Here is a 5281-nt window from a genome sequence, read left to right as displayed (position 1 = left end):
TTGGGAAGGAGAAAGGAAAAACAAAATCCACTGTTAGAAGAGCCCATTGGAAAAATGGCCCCTGGTTTTTCATTTTTCCCACTCCTTTTCATTTTCTACAATATATATATATATATATATATATTTATGCAGCTCTCTCACCCATCGCTATCCACTATTCTCCATTTATATACATCTCAACTTTCTACTCTTTTTTTCATTGAAATAATTCTTCACGCACAACACAGCAGCAGCAGAGATTTGTAAAATTTCATAATTTGTAAGCAACTCATACATGTACAATACTGTTCATAGAACAGTACAGTAAAATTGTGCTGCTCTTTTTCTGGATTTTCTCGAATTACTCAATATTTGGATTGATGATGACGGAGAAAATCGATCGAAATGGTAACGAGAACGGAGAATTGAAGAAGAAGAAGAGGAAGCGGAGGAAAATAGGAGTGTCAAAGGTTCAGAAACTCTATCGAACTTGCAAACAGGTTTTCGCTAATTGCAAACCTGGCGTTGTGCCGTCACCGGAAAATGTTGAACTTGTCAGGGCAGTTTTGGGTATGTTTTTTTTATTTTGTTTGCTTTTTCTATATATATAAACCTGTAATTGTTTTTTTTCTTTTGCTTTGGCGTCATTATTTGTTTAATTTCTACTACTTTTTTTATTGGTGCCGCAGCGATTCTGTTAGTGTTGAAACAAGTGCGTGTTTTTAGGTACATGGTACAACTTTTAGAAAACGAGGCATTGAGGAAACTGCTCTGCCATTGCCATTATTAATTCCTTGCAAAATAGCAATATAATCCTACAAAGGGTCTGGGAGAGTGGTGTGTATGTGAAGTGTTGATATGGGTGGCGGTGAGATTCGATCTAGCCTCTACCTGCTTTAATAGTTGATGTGTGTGATCATCTTAATTGTTTCCGATAGATCTTCGTGACAAACTGACAATTGCACGTTTTTTTTCTCATTTCTCTCTATCTTTTTTTTATACTATTTTTGTTGCGGATGTTATATTTAGTAGTACATTATCTTGACATTTGTCATATAGTTTTCCTCCCCATTGAGGTAATGTGTTACTATATAAAAGTCCTTCTTAAGGGTGACGTATAAATGTTCGATAATTCTAACTGCTTTTCTTTTTTAGCTGAATTGGTTTAAAACTATTTTCTGAATTTGGGTTGAATTTATCTGCACTTTAGTCCATCAAAATTATTGTCTTGTTGGTTGAGAAAGGAACAACTTTTTTTGGAATTGGGAAGTATCTGCACTTTAGTCCATAAAACTTAAAAGGATGTTTACACCAATTCAATGAGTACAGCATACACAGTTATCACTTAATCATGATCAGTTAACATATAATTTTACTTCATTAAATCTCTTCGTCATGGTAGGGATGAATTTCTTACCGTTACCTTTTCTGCTTTCTGTGCGATTGTCCATGATTCAAGGATTTTCATGTTTGTCGGGTTGAAGATATTACGCGTTCCATCAAAATTATACAAAGATGAAGACTAATCCTTTGTTTGCTTTTTTTTTTCCTTAAATGACGGTCTTTTAATTAATAGTTGCTCAATTTTCCTCTGTACAGATAAGATGACTGAAGCAGATGTTGGCCTAAGACCAAATATGCCATATTTCAAGTCAAAAGTATCAGATAGACCTCCTAAAATAACATACTTGCATCTCCATGAATGTGACAAATTCTCGGTATGCAGCCAATTAGGTCAACCTTTCCTAAAATTTAATATCGTTTAGGTGACTTAATAGTTAAATTCTTCAATATATTGTCAGTTTATAGAAGTTAAAATCGCAATTTCACTTCTAACTCTTGATTGAAGATTTAAAGTTTGTTCATATTTTGTTAGATTGGTATCTTTTGCTTACCACCAAAAGCAGTCATTCCTCTTCATAACCATCCTGGAATGACAGTTTTCAGCAAGCTTCTCTTTGGGAAAATGCACATAAAGTCTTATGATTGGGCGGACAATCTCCTTCCTGAATCAACTACCCCAAATGCCAATATTTCTGACAGTATGTCCTCTTCAGATTGCTTATCTTGTTAACTTACAACACTTTAAAAATGGTAACTGGCATGAAATCTTTTGCATTTGCACCGGAAAAGTCATCTATATAAATTCAGATTTGAGACTTCAAATATTTATGAATGCAACTGTTGATGTATTTTCCAACTATATTCCGTACATTATCAACTATTTATGTATTTACTTCTCTTGTATGAAGTCAGAGTAACAGAATCGTTCCTTCTCAAATGATGCAGGGGATTGTACAGGACTGCGTCTTGCAAAATTGAAGGTGAATTCCAAGTTTAAAGCTCCTTGCAAAACTTCAATCCTCTATCCAGCTGACGGAGGTAATATGCACTGCTTCACAGCAAAGACAGCCTGCGCCGTACTAGATGTTCTTGGCCCACCTTATTGTGATCCTGAAGGTCGCCACTGCCAATACTACTGTGACTTCCCCTTTGCCAACATCTCAGGTATAATGCTGTATACTTCCAATGATTTAAAATTTTGTGTACTTGACAGTTGACAAGAGTATAAACTTCTTACACTATTAAGTTGACATACAATCAGTGGCGTAACCAGTATTTTTACTAAGGCGTTTATAAAATGAAGAAGTAAGCACACGAAGAATTTTAACCATGTATAAATTGTGTAATTTTTCCATTGAAGAGGGTTCGGATGAACCTCCTCAAGCCTACCTGGTCAGGCTTTTCATACAACACTGAATAACTCTTCATGGAGTAATAAATTTGATGTTATATTTCGAGTAATAACCTGTCATAATCAAATATAGCAGTTGGTTTCTTGTATTGTTATTGCATTTTTTCTTTGTTCAATCGTTCCGGTCCCCTGAACCTACTATCTTTTTATTCTATCTCAAGATTCAAAAGTTTGTTTTACTATCTTAAATCCTCAAACAATTAACTCTTTCAGTTACTAGTAAAAGAAGTACCTTGATTTGATTCTCCAAAGTACAGGATATATATAGTATACTTGGAATGGACATTTTCCCATAATAGTAAATCAACTGATTGAATATTGTACTTGAAATGACATTCTAAATATGGAATATTTTTTGGTCTGTCTGACATTATCCATCCTAATTCTAAGATTCTTGTTTTCCTGTCTTTTTGTTTGTGGAAGTACAGTGAATGGCTTGTCAGTACCAGAGGAACAGCAAAGTGAGTATGCATGGCTCAAAGAGAGAGAGAAACCTGAGGACTTAACTGTAGCTGGAGCACTGTATAGTGGACCAAATTTAGTGTAGTAAACCGATGGATCAATTGCTTGTGTTGAAGAAGAGGGTTTTCTTTTTTTGCTCAACTTTTTACTCTTTCCAGTGATGAATGAATAGTCAAAAGGGATAAAAGTTAGGAGGAAGATTTTTTTTTTTGTCGCGAAGAGCTCATGTACATATTCAGACAGATCGGAACAGGTAAGGAAGAAGGAACTGAGAATGTATGTATTCTCAAAATTGTATGTATAAACTAATGTTTTCCTTTGCTTTGAGAAGACTCGTAAGAAAGGGAGTCGTTTACCGTCTTTTAATTTGTTAGTACCTACTTATGGTAGGTTCCTACGTACCTATCTTCTCTCAATCCAATACGTACACTTGGTTTTTCGATTATGCACATATATAAGGGGTTGCAGCAGGGTTGGATTACATTAGGTCTATTATACAAGATATGCAGCTTGCATAATCATTTATGGGGTTTGTAGAAGGGTCGGATTACAATAGGTCTATCGTTCGAGCTATGCAGCTTTGTTTGCAATTTTGCCTGAGCTATTTTTACAGCTTGAACTTATGGTGATAACTCTTGTAACTACTAAAAAAAACACTGCATTTAGCTAAAAACTTCATTGCTGGTCCGTCCCTGTCGCTATTTTACTCGTAGCTAAGTGGGATTAGCGATAGATTTTGCTGCTTAGCTTAGCTACAAAATGTGTTCGTCACTAAATCCAGTTTTTCTCAGTAGTGTGGTTGTGTGAAGCTTCTCTTTTTGTTTTCAAAACTATGTTACTTTGAATGATAAGCCCAACGTCCTGCATAAAAACTAAGTAGAAGATTTGAGTCTACTGTCTGTGAAGATCATTGAGACTTAAAAGTGTATTGTTGGTATTCTTAACCATAGATTTTGGGTTTGAGAGAAAATTATGTGGGGAGCGCCATTTCAAAATAGGCTTTGTAACGCGTGATTTTGGGGCACCAGTACGGATAGAAATAAAAAGAAGTGTACTGTCGATAGGACCAGCTAAGGAAGAAAATTAAACCATAATGTTAGAAACAATTCTGGAAAGGATGTGCATGCATGAGTTAAGTAGGGTGAGCTATGACTTATTAGGCGATAGATAATCGATCATGTACACAACCTTAACTCTATTTAATTTTATGGGGTAGTGTTTAACATGAACTCAACCCCTTGGGCCTTGAGTACTATGCCTAATGTCTGCTTTAGTTTTGTGGGCTAGCTAATATATATCTTTGTTGTTCGCATGCAGGATAACGTATAAACATATCTGATATATTTGTCTTTTTGCCACATCATAACACCCCCACGAATTCTCACATTTTTCCCAATGATTGATAATTTTGTGATCTCGATAACAAGAACTTCACCGACACACCTCCGAACTGATTATTCCAACAAAAAGCCTCGGTAAATATCCTTTATTCATCTCACGGGTTAGTTATCCTTCGTCCTACCACGTACATAAGCTATTTCTTGCCCAATACAACTATCCTAGGAGGATCATATATTTGGTGAATTTGCAGCAATTACAAAATTAGAAAAACATATGTATCACTCTCAAATTAATTAGTTGGGATCACCTATACAACTCTCTCGCCTAGCTCTCTCATCTCATATACATATACAAATACAAATACAAATTATACATATATTGTTGGGTTTTAAAGGTGTGAATAGGAAATGAAGGGTTGTGACTCTCCTGAAGAGTTGTGACTATGCCGAAGGGTTGTGAACTTTATGAAAGGTTGTGTCCTTTCTAAAGGGTTGTGACCGTTTGAAAGGTTATGTCTTTTCCAAAGTGTTGTGACCTTTCTGAAAAGTTGTCTTCATTCCAAAGGATTGTGACCTTTACCCTTTGTTGGCTATAAATAGAGAGGTTTTCTCTCATTTTTCTGCATCGAATTTTTCATTTCTTTTGCATACATTTCTTACAAAACAAAATCGATCGATTATGTTTGTGTGTGTGATTCGTTGCTGTCATTTTGAGTTCGTTGAAATTATCGAAGTTTGAGGTACC

General features: G+C 35.4%; 1 protein-coding gene across 1 annotated transcript; it reads left to right on the top strand.

Moving 5' to 3' along the window:
• The first annotated feature begins 139 nt into the window (after positions 1-139).
• On the top strand, positions 140-3612 carry LOC102578807 (plant cysteine oxidase 2). The gene is made up of 5 exons (XM_006357058.2): positions 140-549; positions 1579-1697; positions 1856-2021; positions 2269-2487; positions 3163-3612. The coding sequence occupies exons 1-5, from the start codon at positions 360-362 to the stop codon at positions 3279-3281; spliced, it is 813 nt and encodes a 270-aa protein (XP_006357120.1). The 5' UTR covers positions 140-359; the 3' UTR covers positions 3282-3612.
• The last annotated feature ends 1669 nt before the right edge of the window (positions 3613-5281 follow it).

Source organism: Solanum tuberosum, unplaced genomic scaffold (genome assembly GCF_000226075.1).
Source record: "Solanum tuberosum cultivar DM 1-3 516 R44 unplaced genomic scaffold, SolTub_3.0 scf00241, whole genome shotgun sequence".
Taxonomy (NCBI): domain Eukaryota; kingdom Viridiplantae; phylum Streptophyta; class Magnoliopsida; order Solanales; family Solanaceae; genus Solanum; species Solanum tuberosum.
The sequence above is the reverse complement of the archived record's forward strand: the minus strand, read 5'-3'. Positions and strand labels throughout refer to the sequence as shown.